Here is a 20,607-nt window from a genome sequence, read left to right as displayed (position 1 = left end):
AGAAACTACCACTGTAAATCACCACTAAAAACTTCTGAATTAACAAAAGCGACAGGCTCATTCACTCAGTGACAAACTTCAGAAAATACTGAGCGAAATGACGCATCTAGGTTACAGTGATTTTCAGCAGTTACACAGCATTTGTAATACTACAGCCTAACAAAGTCTACTTCCTCTATATTAACAGTTTTAATACTTGGTTAACAAGATTTTAGCACGGTTTAGAATCATTTCTTCAGCTGTATTCTGAAGCAGTTTGCTTACCTGACTGAAGGCGAATTGTTGTTGTGTTACTCCAACTGACGTGTGACTAAAAGTGCTGATGGATTTGGAAGAGGATGCTGGAAGACGATGTGATGAACTGACAGGAACTTGAGTCCTGCTTTGTGTGAGCTGATCTCCAGTAAAGTTTCCTCCAGATGCAACAGACTGAACTGAAGGTCCCAAGCTAGGATGTACTGAACCAGAAGAACTTACAACAGCGAATCGATTAGAAGCTGACATATTTGAGACTGTAGACTGCCCAGGTGACATTGTGGAATAACTCGATCTACCTTGAGAAGCATTAGCCTGACTGGGTGACAAATGCAACACTGTCGGTGACGCCTGCTGCAGTGGCACCTGTCCACCAACAATTTGTGAAGTTCCATGATTTACTATAACTTGGTTTCCAGGAGCTGTGAAGGTCTGGCCAGAAACAAGTTGAACAGCTGTGTTCTGATTATTCAGCATCTGTCCAGAATACGACTGGTTGGCTCTCAGCATGTTTGCAGAGTTCCTGTTGAGCATTACATGCTCAGCAGACACTTGGCTAGGAACCAACTGGGAAGGCTGCGTCTGAAGAAGCTGTCCATTTATGGCCTGGACATGATGAACTGAGTTTGAATTAACAGACAAACTTGTAGGTATGAGAAACTGATTTTGAGGTGCATGAGGCTGTCCCATAGGAGAATGGATAACAATACTACCTCCAGCATTACTAACTGTCTGAGGTGTAACTGATTTTCTTGTATTTTGTTGATTAACGATGTTAACAGACATATGAGGACCGACTACTGAACTCTGAGGTGAGTTTGCAGAAGCAAACGGAATCCCTTGCTGTACGTGATGTTGCTGTATTCCCAAGTTATTCACATTGTAAGCAGACTGCTGACCCATCTGGACAGGCTTTGGTTGGATATTAATGGGTACTTTGTTAGAGTTTGGCGCTAAACCCCTTTGAATTATGATATTATGGACAGGTACTGATGTCTGAAAATTTGTGCTGTTAAACGGAACTGTTACAGGTTGTGCTACAGGACTTGTATTTGAGTTCCCAAACAGTGAGTTACCATTTGGAGTTTGTCTATGAACCAAGAGGCTACTGCTCATGTTCGCAGGTGTCTGCTGACCATTACCCTTCAGTATTATCTGAGATCCATCGAGGTTATTAATGGTCATCATGGAAGGCTGATTACTAAACGAACCAATTAGCTGTATCTGCCCAGAACCACTAATCTGGTTGCTATTAGACAAGTGCTGGCTGGGAACACTAATTCCGACATGTTGCATAAAGCCATGTTGCACGCCGACTGTATTGCTTGCAAAAGATGCTCCAACAGGTTGCTGTACCACTTGAGTAACTCCTACAGGTTGCAACGTCTGACCTGAGTAATTAGAAACATTAGAAGCCTGAGTAAAAGATGCTGATGAAGAAGGATGAAGCTGAGCTTGTGCAAACTGTTGACTAGAACCTACACTGGCATCCAAATATGCCTCTTCTGCCAAAGTCTGTTCAGTAATATTGGCCTCCTGCAAGGACTTCTGAAGAATATCAAAAGGTTGATCCTCACTAAGATCAGGTAAAGGAGAAGACACAAGTTCATCTTCAAGAAATTGAAGGCTACTGGACAGCTGCAGTCCATCGCTAGGCCCCTCTCCAAGCTGACTGCTTACACCTTTTACAGACGACTTAGGATCAGTGTTCTGAAATGAAATATAATAAAATAAATCCTTTTCAGAAATTCTCAACTGTTTCCCTATTAAGCTTTTTCACCCAAACAAACTGCCATACTATGATCACACAGTGCATTAACAGCCATTTCACAACAGTAAGGAATTGTGTTAAGTCTTCATCTTGAAGAGCTTTAGAAATAAAAGAGTAAGGAAAACAATGCTACAGACTTTGTGTTTTATGTCTTCAGAAAAGATTACAGAGAAGTACTGCCACTAAAACTACAGCAAATATTAAGTAGCATGTTGAATTTAAAAAATGCTTCTAAGGTACATCTGTAAATACTGTAAAAGATATCAGATCCAACTAGCCTACTTTACTTTGGTCTACTGTCAAATTTTCCAAATAAAAAAAATAAAAAAAAAATAAAAAACACCACAATATGCCCAGAATCTCTTAGCAACACAAATGTCAGGATCTTAAGGGAGGGTAGGAATGACAAATTTAAACAGCTATTAAATACTTGCAATTGTTGTAAGTTAGATAAGAGTACATCTTTCTAAATTCCAAAATCACATCTCAACTATTGAAAAAACATCCAATTTCTTCAGGACTGCATAATGTGGGTGGAGAAACTATCAGCTGCATTCGTATTCTGAGCTTTCACTCCTTAAATGTCACAGACATTTGTTTTCACCTCATATAAACAAGTAAAGACACCATAAGCCCTAATTATCACATGCAACCATGTCCCCACCCTAAATATTTAAGCATATTTAATTCAGAATTTTAATCCAACCTGCTTCTGAAACAGCCTGTACATTTTATGAAACTTCAGCCATGTTGTAAAATATTGACTGTATTAGAAGTCAAGAAAATATTTATATATGTATAAACAAACACATAATTTTATTAACATATATGTTTATTAAAAGAACTAAATCAGTACTTAAATGTCTTGATGTCTCCACTGTACCTAGCTACCATCAGGCAGAGCAAGAAATAGTCATTATACAGGGCTCTACTGGAACTCAGGACCCCCAGGCTCCTGGGCAGAATTCCTTACTACATCTGTAAATTGTCTCCAATTAATGCTGTTACCATTAGTACTAACAATACAACAACTAATGATAATAACAGCAATTGTAATAATAAATAATAATATTGCATGCAATCAAGACAAAGAGCTTGAAACTTTCCCTCTGAAACGAAGAACACTGAGATTCATTCCCTGCTCCCAGGACTGGTTAACATCCAAACACAATTTTACATACGCATACTGGAAACTTACACCTTCCAACTTAACATCTCTATCACTGCTGCCATGATTCCAAACAGCCACAAAGAACATTATGCTATTTTCAGCAAGAAATCAGTGCCTCTGCAATTTCATAAGTCTGTATCAATGACAGTCGTACTCTCACTGGCCTCATGCATATTCTGCTCTCAAACTGTTCCACTGTATCTAGCAGGAAAGTGACAGAAGTCATTGGATACAAGCCAGGCAATGACTATGGAACTCTCCCATGAGAGATGTAACAGAAACTGATGACAGCCAGGAAACAAACCTGTAATCAGTGAAGTTAAGCAATCATTCACTCTGAGGGGAAGTAAGGAACAAAAAAAAAAATGCAGACATTGCCTTCTCTCCCTGAAGTCACCAGAATTTCATCTTGTTTGTCTTAGGTGCTGGCTGTGCATGCTTACCAGCTGGGGCACTGAACCCTTGACACTGAATTTGTAAATTCTGCCACTGAAAGGCATTACATGGGCATCAACACAGTCAATCCAACTTCATGGTAGCAATTCTGAATACATACAAAACCAGAATCTTCAGTATATGCAAGAATTTTAGTGACAGAAGTAAGTCAGAAATCCTCAACTTTTCAGGTATCCCAAGTTATATGCTGGGCCTGTGAAGCCAACTACCAGTGGGATTTGTATGGAATACCAACACCATCTTTTCTCCCCTCCCCTCCTTGGGTAGAAACCATGTGCTCACTTGAGTGAAAAATGACTTGATTGTGAGGATGGATGAAAAAGTGCCTTGCAAAGCACAAGAGGTAACCAGAATACAAATCCCACTCAAAAATGCCATAAAAAATCTCAGCTTCTGAAATACCAAGAATTACCCCAACTTCTGCCCATCTTTTCGTGCCTATCAGAAAAATGTCTGCAAAGAACAACTAGAAAGTCTACGCTATGGCAAATATGTCATATATTATCTTTTTTTCCCCCACAGCCTCATCTTTCTTAAGATGTATCCTCAAAACCCATCTCTGTCATGCTGCATATAGGAAACTGCTGTTTGATAATGGCTAGCCTTGTACCATGTTGAGACCACTTTTACTGATCAGCTGAAAATCAGGCACACCCTGTAAGGAATCCCAGTTCCCCCACAGCTATCTCAACCAGCATAGCTGTCACATCTTGATCTTTCAGCCTGTAAGGTCTGTGGAGAAAAACCTGTCACTAAGTTTATGTTTTTACTTTGATATTTAATATGATACTGAAGAAGAAGAACAAGGCAAACAGGGGAGCCACTAGTTCTCTATGAAGCAAGCAACAGTTTTCAAGAATTATTTAACCAATTATTTAAGGTCCTTATACATTCATAGTATTCCCACTTATCTGCTAGGAACACGGGGCAAACATACAAAGTCAAAACAACAGCATAACAGAAAGAGCAATTAACAAGGAAACCATACTGTATATGTTAAAAAAGCTGAATGCAGGGATGAATATGTCATAATAAAACAAAGAAACAGCAACAACAATAATCAATTAATGAAATAAAAGAAATATGGGTTAGAAGAAAACCACCTAGTCCAGCCTCCTACTCAAGGGAAGTCTACTGCCCACAGTAGATCAGATCAGCCTTGGCCGTATCTCCAAGTACATGAAGCCCACAACATCACCGAGTAAAACTTGATCCAGTGCAGCAACACTCCTAGCACAAAAAGAATACTGGGGGGGGAACTAGGTGATCTTTAATGTCATCTCCAATCCAAGCCATTCTATGACATATGATTCTACGACTACTTACAACACTAATGATTTTCAAGTGAATTCTCTAACACTGAAATTACGGGAAGAAAACATCCCCAGCTAGCTACTCAGTGTAAAGAACAAAAAAATAACATGAATTAAACTTCATAATTGCTAGCTCAGATTTTACTTAGAAATAAGGTACGAAAATATCCTACAATTCACAAGAAATGTATAAATAATACATTTAGATGTAGAAATAATACCTCAGACGTAGAACAGATCTAACACATTGACAATCAATAAACTTGCATGCCCAATTCAATGAATAGTTAGTGGAGAACATTTTCACTGCTCAGCAAGTGGCTTTTGAAAATTTGCAAAAAAATGGTCCAGTAGCGCTAATGTCTTTTGATTCAGTCACTACTGAAAACCCAATAGAAATACTTGAGCAGCATGAGGTGGTTCTATGAGAACATTCAGAATTCTCATGTGGTCAAAGCCCAAATTCACTTAATCCACTTTTATAAGAGCCAAATAAAGCTGCAACAAAAGCATGCAGTTTCAAAAACATTTCTCTCCTGACCACTTACATTGGAGTTGGCGAAAATGGAATTTGAGTTGGCTACAGAATATTCTGCATTTGTCAAGTCTTCGTTGCTCTGGTAAAAAACAAAATCATGTTTAGAAACAATACACTCAGTAAAGGTTTTCTATGTCTCACACACAAGAAATGCTACTTACAGATTTACTACTAGGTCCATGCAGAAAATAATTCAGTGCCTGTGGGTCCCTTAAAAAAAATAAATAAATAAAGTTACTACTTAGGTAACTCTTTCTGCTAATGAGGTGAATTTAACTGAGTCAGACACACTTAAGTCACACAAATCAGGTTTGTTTCACTGACCCCAGTGCAAAATTCAAAGTGTATATCACTTGAGGCTCCTTGCTTCTTTATCAGAATGATTTGCAGATACTGATCAGATTTACTATCACTGCACAAAGACATTTCAAACAATCAACCACGTTCATCACAAAATCTGAGTTACACTATTCTTTTTAAGAGGGCATTACTTTCATTCTCTCAAAACAAAGCATTTCACAACCTACAAAACCTAAGGAAAATACTGCAACCAAGTAACGTGAACTAAAACAGCCATCATCGCCTCTACTGAGATTAATTATTATGCCTGCTCAGCTACTGTTTAAGTCAATAAGGTTTTTCCACCAGGTCAAATCTTTTTATGTGTTTTCTGACACTGTTAACAAGAAGCGTGTGTTTTTTTGCCAGAGTAAAAAGCTGCACCAAGTGAAATCAACCATACAAATAACTGAATAAATGTTACAAAACACAACTTCAGTGCATTTTATGAACCTGGCACTATCACTGAACAGAACTCAGATTTAAAACATGGTCTGACAGAATGAGTGTTGGAAATTCAAATAATTTAAAAATACTTAAATGTAATTGCACATGTAGACCTCATAAAAAGCATTAAAAATGTGTTACAAGTGATGATTTTATTATAAATTGTTATAAATCATTTCCTAACGCATCCCTAAGCCTAAAGAGCAAAGTGACATGGACTCTTTTAACTTCAAAACATCTTTATTAATTAAGAAACAATAATAAAAAAAAAAATTGAGAAACAGGACATCCTCGTTGAAAAAAGAAGTTAATTCAAACCATCTCTCCTCTCTTCATCATCCTAGAAAATAAAAAGGAAACAAGTTGATATATCAAATTTAACAGTCTTCTAAAAGCACAGAAACATGTCTCTTAAATACTGCATTCATGTGTTTATCAAGCACACGTTAAAAAGGTAGCATCTGCCAGAGACTTCACGGTATGATTACATTTACAACACACAAGTAGTTGCAAGCAAAAAAATCATTTTCATAGTAGAAATTTCAAGAATTCAGGAGAAAGATCACCGTATGAGATCACGATGTCAGTCACACTTATTTTACTGATACATTATCAAGCCATTTAATAGTAACTTCGCTCACTGGCTTTAAGTCATGAAACACACAATTAAAAGGCAGAATACTTCATCACCTTAAATAATGGCTTTAATAACTAAGGAATTTTAGAAGGCACTTACCAAAAACCAAAGATGCTGCTGCCCATTCTTCTAGATGCTTACGACAGTAATTGCTGCGAGCACCAGGAAAAATGCTGTAATTTTTCAAATACTCATATGGATAGAGAGCACTTCATTTTCTGGACCACCTGTGAACTTGTACCAGGATCTTCATGATTCACACTCACAACTCAGCACTTAATTATCCAATGCATCCAATTACCATCTTTATGTTAAAGCAGGATGTCTTTTCATTTTTCACAGCTACAGTACACTTGCACAGTACACAACACAGAATGTAACTGTGTTCCACCCCAGCCAACACTTCTGCTGTAGCATCCACAGAGTAATCCCTAAATTACGGTAGCCACTGTGATAGCATTTTGCTTTTCTCTCAAGTTCTCACTGGTTTTGCAGGAAGTCTTCAGTGCATAAGAAATGTAGAAAACCTATTTATCTACTGCATGTAGCACAGTATTAAAAAAAAAAAAAACTTGTATGAAATAGATGCCGCATTTTAATAGCTGTTACTGATTTTCCATAGTTTGAACAAAAGTACCACATATGAGATGTTTCTTCTCATTTTTTAAATTACAGCACATTACCTGCTCTCAAATAGTTGACGTGAATGTCAGCCAAGCAAAGGTAACCTGTACCAATACAACTGACAAAAATCTTGCGTTGTAGTAATCTAGTTATTGTATTATGAGATACTTATATGGAATGTATTACTGCAAAAAAATCTGTAAAATCCCCAACTTGATTAAAATCAGCACCTTTTGAGCAAAACAGTAACAAATCCTTGCTTGCTGTGGATACGTTACAGTAGCAGGTAGCACTTCTAATATTTTTATGCAAACACAAGTTACTAGTAGAAATTAAGGTGTTCTGGTTTTTTTTGTTTGTTTGTTTTTTGTTTTTTTTAAGAAAATTACATAATCTTTTCTCTTTAAAATACAAACACTGTCAACAAAGTTTCCAGCTCCACCACTCGAAAAGCTGAAGTTCCATTTTTTTTTTAAACCCCTAAAAACCAGTTCTATTCAATGAAGTCTGTAACAACATCCCTAATTACTGTGCTTCTGCAATGACCCTGTATCACCATTAACTGAAACGAGACTTCAGCTTCCACGCCCATTCATTCCTTAGCTCCTCTTGAGAATAATGCCAACAAGTGAAGTGTCATCTAGCATGAAGTGGTACTAAAGGTCATATTATACATACATCTCCATGAAGGGAAGCACAGCTTCATTTCATTTCAACATAGCATAGCTACTCATCTTATTTGCAAGTCACCTGGTATTGATACGATACCCAACCTTTCTGAAGAATTACACAGGCAAAACTTACCCAATAAGATCAAGGAGACAGGATTCATCATCGTCATCATCCATGACAACTAGAAGAGGAAGAGGATATATATTCAGCACACATCAGAGAACATATTACTTTCAACAGCAAAAATATTTTAGAATATCTTAATGATTTTTACCAAACAATTTATGGGAGTTGACAGACATTTATTATTGCCAGAGTTCTTAACTACAAACAAGTATATTCTACAGAGACCTACACAAATTCAATAAGTTCCTCTCAAAATCAAATTCAGCCACATGTCATGATCTACAAAACTTCATACAATATCATTATTTAGGGATTTTTCATTTTATTGCTATTGTTTCTTTTTTTTTTAATAATGCTCAGCCATTGCTAGTCACAATACACCCAATTTCAGTTTCTCCTTAACTCAAGAGTGTACTTACATGAACTTGCAATTAATAGTACAGAGTTCTGGGAATCCCTTTAAGAACAGGTGGGCAATTCATTTGCATTAGTCAAACTGAACGAAGGCATCCACTGGGCACAGAGCATTTTTAGTCTCAAGCATCCCAGTCACCAACTCTTGTACTCACTGATTAATCAGATTAGTACTGTAACAAATACGCTCCCTCATTTTTTCCTGATTGTTGTTCCTTTGAAGCTTCTATCTGCACGACCCCGACTCTCCCATTTACTGTAACTCTCCAAATCTCATCAAAAACCGTAACATCTTCTCCACTTCTTGTAGGTAACTCTCACAATCTCTTTATCTTCCCTTACTCCCTGCAGAGATCCCAGCTAATCAACTGATGATAGCATCTCCTATACCTCTTTATACCTTGGCATCCATTCAGTTATCCAACATCATCCACACAATATCATATAATCAAATCAAACCAATTCCTGCCATGCCTGTGTTTTTCTCAGCTCCCCTTAAAATTCTGCCATTTATAATTCTAGTTAGACTAAAATAAATTGAAGCCAATCTCTTATGTCAAAACAGAAATTTACTCCCCCTGACCAGCTCTGTACACATCATTCTGTGGGCTCTCATGACTGTTCACAGTGATTGAAATGAAGGGACCTGTCTCACAGGAGGCTGAAAGCACTGGGTCTGTTCCATCAGAAGAACAGAAGGCTCGGGGGCGATCTCAGCAATGGGTAGAAACGCCTGATGGAAGGACATAAGGAAGACAGCCAAATTTTTGACAGTGGTATCCAGTAAAAGAGGCAAGGGATACAACGTGTTTCTGTTTAAACTTAAGAAAAAAGTTATTTTTCTATGAGGTTGTCAAACAGTGGTGCAGGCTGCCCAGTGAGGCTGTGGAGTATTTGTCTCAGAACCCTGCTGATGCGACCCTGTGCAGCCTGCCTTGGCTGGCATTCCTGCCAGCAGGGCATTGGACAAGGCATTCCCAGAGGTCCTTTCCACCTCAACTGCCCCGATTCTGTAATCTCTTTTTATACCTCAGTGATTTTCAAGCTAGCTTCTACCTCATACTAACAGAAAATATCCCAGCCCTTATGCTGTGCAGCCCCATGCATATTGACTGACAGCATGCAGCAGAGGATCGGTCACTGCAAGGATGCCTCGCAATCCCTGCTCCATCAGAACAGGAAAGCAAACCGTGCCTACAGCCAACTACTTGAAACATCAGACAAAAATCAGCATTCATGAGCTGACTCTGCATTTTAAGGAAAATACTCTCGCCCATGATTCAGTAGCACATCTGCTCGCTGCTGCAAACCAGCAGCATAAACACTGGTCTTGCAACTGAATGCTAAGCAAATTACAAAACATTTTATAATGTAGCTGAATTTAAATGCAGATGTGCATTAATAAGAACAAATCAGTAAGTGATTAGCATTCTGCCTTAATGGCACTGTTAACACTTCTTACAGGAAGCTATTATTTCCTTATGCAGCATATACAGCTCTCAAAAGCAGGTTCCAAAGACTTCTAGCTAAATGAAGGGAGAAGGAGAAAAAATTAAAAAACAGGATTTTTTTTTCCCCACACAGCACGCCTACTTTTAAAAATCCCATTCCATATTGCTATGGTAACAGTGAGACTGCTACTTGAATTCAGTAAAACTCCTTCACTTCACCAAACCGAACATTCTCTGCAACCATACAATAAAGGCTTACCATTGTGGGAAAGTCCAAGCAACCACACAGAACTTTGTTCAACCACTATTCTGATAGGTATTATAACTACTAACACAAATGAGATGAATTTGCTAAGTTCACCAAACTCTTGAAAACTCACATTTATAAAAATTGCAAGAGGAAATAAAAATACAAGAAAATGAGAAGGAGAAAAAAATCTTAACAGTAATACATACTTTCTACTATTCAGCCTTACTGCTAAGCATACAGCTCACCTGATTAGGAAAATGTACTGCTATGTTTTTCCTCACTCAACACACAAGAAAAATCTACCCAATTTACTGAAAGTTCCTACCAGTCTACAAGACAATAAAGACAAAAATGAAGGAAACAGATACATTTTTGTAAACTCCATGATTAACTACCAGTCCTCCCAGAAGCACATCTACCATGCTCTAACAAAATTCTTGCCATCACTCAGCAGAACTCTTACAGCAGCATTCAGCTGAAGAGGCTGCTGCACTCTCAACACCTTGAAAACCACAAATAAACAAAAAAATACATCACTATCACCTCAACATCCCCCCAGCAAGGGTTGTGTAACAACACACTGATGTGACGCAGGATGGCAGCGTGTCTGTGAAATACCGCAGGACCAACATGCAGTTGGAACACCACTCACAGGTATGCGGTCTGTGAGAAAAAAGCCAAGTTCATAACCAAGCCACATGAGCTCACTACCTATTCAGAATAAATTCTGTTTGCATTTCATTAGGTGTACCTAAGGTTTACCTAAACCATGTAACTGCACATTTAATTCTTTTTAACAGACGCCAATTTTCAGTGACAATTTGTGTTCTGCTAATTTCAAGACAGCAATAGAACAGGTGCACAATCAAGTTAAATTATTGTACAGTCATCCCTTTGGTCTTTCTTTAGAAGAGGGCCACTTGAGCAACATGTGATCTTGACAGAAATTATCATGTAAAAGTGTAACAGCCTACCCTATGAAATTTCCTTAATGTACTTTTTACAGCGTAAACATTAGAAAAGCTTACTGCTTTTTGTCTTTTTATACCCAAGTTACACAAATCTAGTGTGTAACTAATCCTCATCAGTATTTGTTAACACAGTGGACAAAATTACTGATGTATGAAATGTGTACAACCCACATTACCAAAACAGCATGAAAATATAACACAGAGAGCGAGAACTATAGGATGAGAGCTGCACAGCCCAGATCTGCAGCCTGCCAAGCTCCATGTTTGCAACCCAAGGTACACATTAGAGGAAAACATTAGAACCTCAGCAGTCCGTGCATATAATTTATAAATTAATACACATACATTGGGAGTGATTGACAATGTGTGGAGACCACTGGCACAGGTTCATTTCTGGCTTCGGGTCAGCTGGCTGGGGCTTCAGGCCATGGGCAGGGGCATGAGGCCTGGCAGAGCCTAGGAGGATGCCCCAGTGAGAGAGACAGCTGGGGGAAATGTCCGCACAGCCTCATGGGCAGCTGCCAGACAGTACCCTAACATAAATCATTATCATCAGTACAGTTCAACAGTGTATTTTAATTTAAATACAACGCTCAGTTTTTCAAACTGAGCTCTGCCAGTGCATCCAACTGATCTACCAAGTGCAAATCCCACCTAATTAAGTCACTACCCAATTGATACTCCCTGAAATTTGCCTCATGGCACCTGGAGAAGGCATCATTTGTAGCTACATCCCTACTAATTGCTGGGAAATAACCAGGCTGCCCTTTATTGCACACTCCCAAACAGATTATAAGAGAGAGCAAAAACCATTAAGGTAGCAAGGAACTACCAGCTATGCAGGCCAATCCTTTGAGGCACTGTAACTCAGTGGCCTGAAAATCTCCATCCTCTTCCCAATAGTCCAACCTAATTGCAGAAACCTGTCCACCTTCCCCATATCAGCTCCAGGCTTTGAACTAGCACATAAAATTGATCTGATAAAATACACTGATCTGTTTCAGTTTGAATGAGCTTCTTGGCCTGGTTTTGACTTGCTACAGAGCAACAAGAGCACTTGTAAGGCCCAATCTGAAATACGGTGTTCAGTTTTGAATTCTCACTCTAAGACAAACTCAGCACTCCAGCAGTGCACAAACAACATTGGGAAGCACCTAGAGCACAGCACTAGGGCAGTTTGAGGAGAGCATGTTTCCTTAATCTGGACATCAGGAGGCTAAAGCAGGCACTAACTGCAGTCTTCCAGTTACCTATGGCAAGAGCCAATGCCTGCAACATGGAAAATTCAACTGGAGATAAGGAAAAAAGTTCATGAACGAGAAGGTTCAAGCACAACAGCTGTGGATTGACTGTCTTTGCCTATTTTCAAAACTCACATGGATCTGACTTCAAAGCTAGCTCTGCTTACAGCAGGGAATTGGACCAGGTAACCTCCCAAGTGGCCCTTTATTATTTCATTATAAAATTCATACAAAACTTCACATAGTAAAATATTTTCAGATCTTATAAAAACCCAATAGTGGCTACTACAGAAATGCAACGTTCAGAGCAGTAATTCTCAAAAATGTGGTAAGGTCAACAGTAAAGCTTGGTAAGCTACAAGTAAATGCATTTATATGCAAACTCACAACTTCCGTGCAACTGCACAGTAACAGTTCCTGACCGGCAGCACATGGACCCATGAATCTGAGACTCAGCAGTAGCACTTGGAAATCAATGTTTTAAACAAGGCAGTTACTTCAGTATTTACAGTGGAAAGAAGTTACAAGAAGATCACAGCAGCATTAAAACTGATTCTACATCATTTGCAGGGACAAAACACCCAGAGTTTAAGTCCTTCCCTGACTCAAACTTTCACCACAACTGCCAAGCATGGTGCCAGTATTTTCTACTCAGCACGCTTCTAAACTAGGAAAAAAAATGATGCCATTTCACAACATACCAGGTAATGTGCACCATCTATTCAGTATTCACTTCAGCTTGCTGTGGTGCTGAGACTACCGCCTTGAACACATTGCTGGTTATCATGCAGACTCCTAACAGACCAGCCCCTCCTCACACTGAAGAAAACCAGGGCTGCAGAACCTCGCCTACGTTCTCTGCAGCACAGTAGTATAACAACAGAAACCAAACCCTCAGCTAGTTAATACAGCCTAGTTCCTTGCAAATGGAATAGTTTCAGATTGTTTAGAATATTTTCTTAACTAAGCAAGCACGTTAACCAGTTTAAAAGCTGTTCATCACATCCGTCTCTTCATTTTCAAGATGCTGACTTCTACTCAGATAGAAGATGAAAAACAACACCTATTCTGAGGTACTTCCACTTCCCCTCGGTCAGTGTAAAAATTATGTGCACCAGCATAATGACACATCAGTCAATAAAAGAGTGCTAAATATTTTCTTTTAAGTGATAGCAAATAAAAAACCCTCTAATTTTACTAAGGCAAAAACACAGAAGACAACTATTGAAAAGCTGTCATTCTAAGACAAAAAAGAAGAAAGAAAAATGAACTTTTAAAGTGTACTTTGTAAAATAAAAGGGCTCTCCTACAAACCTCACTGTGCCGATAATGTAAATATTTCTTACATTTTCTCTTTCAGAGTAATCCATGAAAATCAACTATTGCACAGTTGAAAAATCTACCAAAAACTATGAAGAGTTCACAAAGGAAAAAATTTGGGATCCTAACCCAGCAACACAATGCATTTTGCAAGTGTGAATTATTTTCTGTACTGAATATCTTTTTCTGTATTGAAAATCTTCATTTCTTAAGATGAACTTACTGTGCTTGAAATTAGCTGTGGAATTCAGAATTTAAAGTATCAGTACTCTCAACGACTTTCTGTATGTGACAGTATGGGAGGAAATCTGCAATTTCAAACATTCAGAAGAACAATGCAAAACCTCTCTTTGTGGTAAAACTACTCCACAAAAATGGGAGCTACGCGGGACTTAGATAAAAAGCAACAATCACAAAGCACAAGCACTACCTCATATGAAATATGTAACCTGTGCAAAAGTATGCATCTTCACAGTTTCTGAGATTTGATAGGTGATGAACATCTGAAAGGAAGAGTAGAGTCTATATATAATAGTTACATACCAGTTCCACATAAAGAAGGGCAAATAAAAAACATACACTAGAGCTCAGATAGCCTACAATAAGCTGCTCATTCAGCCCTTAAATTTCATTTCCCATAAACATACCATAAAAAATTAGTCTCAATTTGAGTTTGGCAAGCACCTTAAGGTATAAAGCTTCCAAAAACTACAGTGATATTTTATTTATAAAAAATAGAAACGTCCACTTCAGTTATTAATAGCACATATGATAGGGAAAATTAATCTAGACACAGTCAAACACTCTGTTTGTGAATTCTCAGCACGGATCTCTAAAATCTCGTTTCCCTTGGATACACAAGTTCAGAACTGAATTCGTTATTTATTCAATACAATATTTTCCTACAAGCTTTTCATGGCAACACCATATTCTGACAATATTTTAATCTGAGAGCTTTCATTCTCAAAATCCCACAGAGAAAATCCAAAATAATTCAGAGCCTAGAGCTCAGGATGCTCACCGACCTCAACAGATTCACAGGGCTGAATGCCCAGCTCAGCCCACTTTCCCTGCAGAGACCTCCCTATCACCAAGCCATTGCCTGTTTTGGGCTCTATCTTCTAAGCTTTCCATCACACAGTTCTTCAGGAATCTCAACACTCCTAAAACATTTTGAAACTTCTTAGCTACATCAGGAATCAATCATTCCTCAGTTTATTCATTAATTGTCAATTAATAACTTTTCAATGCCATTCTGGACCATATTAATTTTAAAAACAAAAAACTATGGTATATCTTACTACAGGTGTGATACAACCAAGATAGTACCAGCTGACAATGCATTACTGCCCATAATTGAAAGCTGAACAGAGCTTTCTATTCCTTTCAGTTAATAGGTTTGGGAAATTAACTGAAATTTGAACATGATAAATCGACACATGTAACAAACCCAGCAGAGCACTTCATAACACTGTCCCAAACACCACATTGATCACTGGTCAAAGCCAAGGGAGCTTCTGCCACCGATCTACCAAGATTTTCTGGTAGACAACATCTCAACAAACTCAAGCTTCAATATCAGGACTTAAAATTTACATCCAGTTCAAATTCACAGAAACATTGAGTTCCACCCAAGAGAAGGCAACACATCAGCCCCTACCACAACAGTGAAGCTGGCTTCATTTGGAGTGCATTAATGAACTCCCATCTCCACCCTTCCATAATACTACTAACAATAGAAATGCTTTTGTATCAAGTTTTGACAGAGATTTGCCCATTCTTTCTTTCCCTTCTGGTGAACACTCCCTCAGTCAAAAGGAAAATGAGAAGAAGCTCTGCAACATTTTAAAAAACTACTGCGAGTAAAGAAGTTAAAAGAACACAACTGACAGTCCATATGTGCTGGTTAATAGTTACTTTTTATTTTTTTCCCAACAAATATTTTTCAACCATTCTCCATTAAAACAGAGACACAGCAGATGGTTTTTCCACAATGAAAACACAGGTAAAAGAACATTAGAAAATAGAGATTCACAAGTTCATTTAATTATGAGATTTTCTTGAAAAAAAATATCACTTAAGGTCACAGTGTTCACACTCCCATATCAATACGAGGGCTTTACCAACACCATTGATTTCAGCTTTCCAACTTAAGCAGTTGCAGGTTGCAATATACATCAGTGCAGTTTATGAATTTTGCAGATTGCCCTCTACTGTAAGAAAACAAAGCATGCTTGTTTCTGTAGACAATCCCATGCTTGTTCTGCACAGATTATGTCACCATAAAAAAAACTGCAAGCAGAAGCGGAGTCTATTCCAACAGAAGTACTATAATAAATTATCCCAGCTGTCTGGACAGAATGAACTACAGCATCAGAAAAGCAATTATACCTGGACAGTATCTATCACTTATAAAGGGATGCCACACTTTTGCTCTCCCACTGCTACATCTACATTAAAAAGCACTACCCATTAGACTTACTGTAAGTCTAACACAGCATGAAAAGACACAATCATTGACCATTAGAGCCACATTATGCATAAAACATAACTGCAGTTATGCAGGCTTTTTCCTGAAATTGATGTGGAGTTATTCTAGCAAAACTCTGAGGACTTATGTAGCAGGCAATACCCAAGCAGAATAACATGCTCACACCTACCAAGATCTTCAACTCGGGACTATTCACTTATCTATATTTCTAAGTTTTGTGGGCACAAAACGGTTTTTGAAGGAAATGCAGCTTATACTAGTAGAGCTGGTTTGGTTCTTCTGCTTGTATTCTGCCCCCCCCCCCCCCAGTATAATAAAACTAAATATATAAACTATACTGTAAACTATACTGGGGGAAAAAAAAAAACAAAACCACTTCGGCAGGGTGGGTAGGAGGACAGGAAAAATTAACTTCTGTAAAGGTCACGTAATTAGTAAGATAGAGCACAACCACTTCTGTCAAAAGTACAACTACACAGCAGTGACCGCAAGTAAGGCCACAAACATGCTTCCTATTTTCAACTCAAGAACGCTCTAATATCACATTGTACAAGTGCTCATACTGCAACCACAGTAAAAAACACATCTAGTATGTATCAGCAGCATACTAGTGAACAAGCCACCATGCACAACTGGACCAGGCTATCAAGCCAGGAGCTCCTGCACTCCTCAATCAACACCAGCAAGGTGAGAAGGACACAAAGTATTATTTGAAACAAAACAAAGCTTTTCATCTCAGATCTGGACAAAGAAACATAGTAGGTATACAGAAATGTACTACACCTATTCATTTTAGATACATCTAATTTCTAGCTGACAAAGATTTCAACTTAAGCATATGTTTAACTTTAATGGAAGCACGCTGGTGCAGTATGTGTACACAAGATCTCTTTCACACCGGGAAAATACTCATCATTTTATCAGAATTCCTCATTAGTTTAAAAAATGTATGAAAAACAGACAAAATCAGCAAATCTTGAGTGCTTATTACAAGAATTTTACTACATAAAAATATATTTGCACTAAAAAAAAAAAATAGAATCACTTCCATCTTATTCCCAAGGCTGTTAACAAAGATGCAAAGTAATTGCTTCAAGGAAAGGTCAGCGTCATGTCTCTGAAATAATGAGAGATCTCTGAAATAACGAGAGAATACTACACTCCACACTTACATTTTAAAGTAATTTATTAAGAGTTTTGGCAGGTGGATCACTAAAAAACATTAACAAAGCTGTCCCTAAGACTTCAGAAGGGAGTTTATACACAGGTAACTTTTTTTCCAGAGTATTTCAAGCAATAACAATGTGCGTTTCACTAGAAATGCAATGTAAAACCCTCCAGGACCAACACGCAAAGGATTTAACCTCAAATGAAAAAAACCTCCCACTTCCTCCAGAAATGAGCAGGAGGCGTGGGGAGCCCTTTTAAAATAATGTTTAGAAAAGCATTTAAGAATCGAGCATTCCACCCACCTTAGTGGACTCAGCATGAATTGGTCTGGTAGCATCCTTGCTATTCCTGGATGCAGATGCTGCTGTTAAACCACGAGCACCAACCACATTACACAGTCAGGACATAAGAAAAAAAGGGAACAATAACAACTTCGGATGGAATTAGGTGTAAGGCCAAACAAAAACGAAACAAGCTGTTATCAAAGAAGTGAGTAAGACCCACACACCAAAAAGTTACTTGCACTTGAATTGTTGCAAACATTTTTACAAATATTAAAGATGCTTTACTAATGATTACCTCGCCTCACATGCTGCAATTAAATACCTAACAAAGGCGAGTTTCCCCTTTAATTGTATCTCATAATTTCGGTCACTGGCTCAACAGAAGGGAATGTTTTTTCGAACCCTTTTTCGTTGTAAGCCCCGAACACACCTCGTGCCAAGAAACACGCGTTTGATGGGTACGAAAAGCAGCTATGGGGTGATGTTTAGAGCAGAGACCTGTGAGATGAGAGACATGGGTGACAGAGGAGACGGGGCAGGAGCCCTCCTTTGTGCCCCCTGGGCACACAACAGCCAACAGTCCCTCGCCTCTCCCCCCACAGCGCACTGAGGGAACTTCGTGTTCCGCTTTCTCAAGCAGAGGAGAAAACTCGCGGCTGGGACACGTAGAGGCGCTTCTGTCTGCCCAGGAAGACAACGCTTCCTACACAGACACAGGCGCGGCGGCAACGCCCCACCCGGCTCAGCGACAGCAGCGAGGGCCTTAAAATGGCGCCCGTGGGGGAGGAGAATCAGCGCGAAACTGCGCAACAAACGCTGGCAGGAAGCCAGACAGCGCCATCTTCCCGGCTCTGCCCCACTCCCCCTCACAGGCACAGCCGCTCGGCACAGGCTGGCAGCGGTGCCCGGCCGCAGCTCCGGCAGCCCTCTGCCCCTCAGCTCGGCGTTAGCGTAGCCCGGAGCTATGCGGGAAGCTGGGAAACAGAACAGGCCTCAGCACCTCCTTCCTTCTCCCGGTGTTATTTAATAGTAATTCTGAGTACGTTTAAACGCTCGCCATACGGTTCTGCCCCGTTTTTATATTAACGCGTTATGGCGTTGTTATCCGTGAGAGAGCTCTGCAGCTGATCGCAGGAGCGCATGAGGAGCAGGAATTGCTGCACCCATCACCCAGCTCCCCTCCGCGTCCGCCAAAGGCTGTTTGATCCACGAGCACAAAGTATTTACAAAAGCACTGCTGCTCCTAAGGAAAACAGTCCCGATCGCACAAATAAACGCGTCTGCCCAGAAAGGGAAAAAAAAAAAAAAAAAAAAAAAGCGGCTGGCTCCAGAAATAGACGGTTTATTGTTAGATTTTAAAAGGCACGGTACAATATTCTCTCCCTGGGAAAATAAATAAATAAATAAATAAAAAATAAAAATAAATTTTAAAAAGACGACACCGCGGAGGGCAGCCCCAGCAGGACCTACCGCCCAGGGCTCCGCGCACCCCCAAAAAGCGCCGTGTCCATCGCGGCTGGCAGCGGCAGGCACCGAGCGGCTCGGAGGAAACGGCAAAGCAAGCACTGAACGAATCGAATCGAATCTAGTGGCGGCACCGAAAGCGAGGAAACGAGCGAAAAATAAATCCCCAGAAGGCGCAAAGCTGAGCCACGAGCTGCGAGAAGTGACGGGATTAGGGTGGCGGCGAGCGGCCGGGCAGAGGGACGCATCGAGCCGGGAGGGAAAAAGGGAAAAAAGGAGAGAAAAATCCTTCCCGGCGCCGCGGCCGGCAGCGAGACGGCGCGTCTCCATTTTCCCGAGCAGGAGGAAGAACGAGTGTTTCACAGACCACAGAGCTTTAGAGAAAAGCAAAGAAACGAGGGGGGAAAAAAAGAGGGAGGAGATTTGAAAAGATTATTTTTCTTTCTCCCTCACACACTCTCTCCATCCCCTCTCTCCCTCACTCTCTCTCTCACACACTCACACACACACACTCTCCCTCCTCTCCTTTTCCATCCCTCTCTCGATGGCCATCAAGGGGGCGGAAAATAAAAAAAAAAAAAAAAAAAAGACAACAACAACAACTAATTTTAAACCGGCTCAATCAATGAGTCATTAAAAGAGATTTTTCTTCCCTCCTCTCCTGCATTTGCATGGCATCAGCAAGAAAAAAAAAAAAAAACCCACCCCAAACCTCTCCCCTCTCCGCAGCTATCAGCCTGGACCTGAAACCTTATCTCCCTCAACCTCCCCCCGCGCCTTTATTTTAAGAAACAACTTTTTTTTTTTTTTTTTTTTTTTTCTCTCCTAAGTGCCCTCGGCAGCCGCCGCCGCCAGCCTCGCCGAAAACAGAGATATATGGTTCATTTCCATGTGAATCCACATCTGCCCGAACAACAGCCGCACCACGCATCCCTCTTCTTCCTCCCGGCCCCTCTGCTCGCTCTCTCCCGATATATATTTATATACATAGCCCCAGAGCCAATAGCTCTCTGGGCTGAAACCTAATATCCTGGTTTTGGCAACTCCTGGCTGTTAATTTGCTCCTCTTTCTTTTCTGTCTGTCTGGAGATAGATTTCCCCCCTCTCTTTTCCCTCCCCGAAGGAAGGGAGGAAGGAGGTTGTGTGTTTTTTTTTTCCTTGAAATTTTTATCACAAAATTATAATACACTCAAAGGGAAACT

At 39.7% G+C, this 20,607-nt stretch overlaps 1 protein-coding gene across 10 annotated transcripts in view; it reads right to left on the bottom strand.

The window, feature by feature from the left end:
- Positions 1–20,607, bottom strand: part of BICRAL (BICRA like chromatin remodeling complex associated protein) — a 42,257-nt gene that overhangs the window by 11,054 nt on the left and 10,596 nt on the right. For 2 of the 10 annotated variants that reach the window (XM_090135125.1, XM_031595107.2), the window contains exons 2-5: positions 8,356–8,404; positions 5,666–5,714; positions 5,515–5,583; positions 265–1,965 (exon numbers count right to left, since the gene is read on the bottom strand). In XM_090135125.1, the coding sequence (XP_089991251.1) occupies positions 265–1,965; positions 5,515–5,583; positions 5,666–5,714; positions 8,356–8,399 (1,863 nt within the window). In that variant the 5' untranslated portion in view covers positions 8,400–8,404. Of the gene's footprint in view, positions 1–264; positions 1,966–5,514; positions 5,584–5,665; positions 5,715–8,355; positions 8,405–17,959; positions 18,022–18,371; positions 19,325–19,411; positions 20,605–20,607 lie in introns of those variants that run through there. The other 8 variants (XM_090135118.1, XM_090135119.1, XM_090135120.1 and 5 more) reach the window with 8 other exon arrangements.

This window comes from Phasianus colchicus, chromosome 2 (assembly GCF_987193195.1).
Source record: "Phasianus colchicus chromosome 2, bPhaCol1.hap1.1, whole genome shotgun sequence".
In the NCBI taxonomy this organism is placed as follows: Eukaryota; Metazoa; Chordata; class Aves; order Galliformes; family Phasianidae; genus Phasianus; species Phasianus colchicus.
This window is presented reverse-complemented; position numbering and strand designations above follow the sequence as displayed.